Below are 1,370 nucleotides of genomic sequence, written 5' to 3' on the forward strand. Positions count from 1 at the left end.
AAAAAAAAAAAAAAAAAGAAACTCTCCCGGGGTCACAGAGCTAAAAGATAAAGAATCCAGGATTCGAGCTTAAATCTGAAAACGTCCAGAGTCAGTGCTCCTAAGAGACGCGCCAGAATGCAAGGCGCACTTTACAGCTACTACTACCACTCATCAGGGCTCTGGAAGAGGGCATGAAGCAATTTCACGTTAATAGCTAATCCACACAGGGAAGCTTCCGGGTGCAAAGAAAAATGAAAGTCACGGAGATTGTCTTAGTTGGGCAGCTCAGCGTCCAAGCAGGTCGCTTTGCCCCCTGGGCTTGTTCAATTTCAGGAAACCTAAGAGACTCTCGATCACAGCAACAGCCCCAAAGTTCTGCCTGCCTCTCCAGCTGGTAGGTAGCGGTTGCGAGGAGGAGCTTTCTGACGCCATCAGGAAGGGAGGCCGGCTCCGCGCCCTCTTTTCATAACTAAGCGCTGAGAACCCGAGCGGCGGCCAGGAATCCGGGAGGGCAGCGGGCCGCGGCGGGGCGGCCGCGCGCGCTCCGCCCACCGCTCAGAGGGGGCTGTTGGTCCCGCAGAGGGTGACATGGCGCCGAGGCCACCCGCCGCCCTGCGTCTCTGTGCTCCGCGTCCGGGGTCTCGGTCTGCCGCCCCCCTGCTGGCAGCTCCCGTGGCTCGGCGCGAACCCCCGCGTGCGGGAAGTTGACCTCAGGCGACCGTCGAGGGCTGGAATTGGGTAGGGGAGGGCAGAGGGAATGAAGCCGACCGCGCAGGGCGGCGCGGATGCTCCCCACCCCCTCCCCCGCCCAGGTCCCCGCTGCGCGCCGCGCGGCGCACCTCCGCGAGCTACTTACTGAAGAATAGGCGGTAATCCTGCGAGCAGGGCTGGCCGCGTTCCTCCGTGCGGTACAGGGCCATGGCGCGGCGCGGCCCGGTCACCGCATTCGCGCCCCGCCACAGGCAGGCCGCAGAGGGGGCGTCCGCGCGCCACCCCCGGCCGGAGCGCAGCAGCGGCAGCAGCGCGCGCATGGCGTCCGGGACGGTCGGCTGCGCGCGGGCGGCGCCGGGGGACCTAGCCCTGCCGCGCGCCAGCGCCCCCTACCGCCCGGAGCCGTCACGCCCGGAGAGAGGCTTGAGTCGCAATCTGCGTCCCTGCCCGTGCAATCCCGGCAGCCAGCCAGTCGCGCGCCCTGAGGGTACCTCCGCCGCGCCGAAGGGCTCCACCGCCAGGCCGAGGTTCAGAGATGAGCAAGACAAGGTCGACCTCCCCGAGGAGCTCACTGCTACCTATTGATTCATACATCATTCATTCCTTCATTTATCCTGGACTTGCTACTGTACCAGGATTTTGTGAACCTAGTGTGTTCCCTATTTCACCCCAACCTG

General features: G+C 64.2%; 1 protein-coding gene across 2 annotated transcripts in view; it reads right to left on the reverse strand.

Annotated features, from left to right (window-relative positions):
- Nucleotides 1-1,041, reverse strand: part of PPA2 (pyrophosphatase (inorganic) 2) — a 78,923-nt gene extending 77,882 nt beyond the window's left edge. Inside the window, exon 1 of one of the 2 annotated variants that reach the window (XM_023517034.1) lies at nucleotides 839-1,041. In XM_023517034.1, coding sequence (XP_023372802.1) covers nucleotides 839-1,013 — 175 coding nt within the window. In that variant the 5' untranslated portion in view covers nucleotides 1,014-1,041. The remainder of the gene's footprint in view (nucleotides 1-838) is intronic. The other variant, XM_003796336.3, reaches the window with a different exon arrangement.
- Between the last annotated feature and the right edge of the window lie 329 nt (nucleotides 1,042-1,370).

This window comes from Otolemur garnettii, unplaced genomic scaffold, assembly GCF_000181295.1.
Source record: "Otolemur garnettii isolate 467f Iridium unplaced genomic scaffold, OtoGar3 scaffold00103, whole genome shotgun sequence".
Lineage (NCBI taxonomy): Eukaryota > Metazoa > Chordata > Mammalia > Primates > Galagidae > Otolemur > Otolemur garnettii.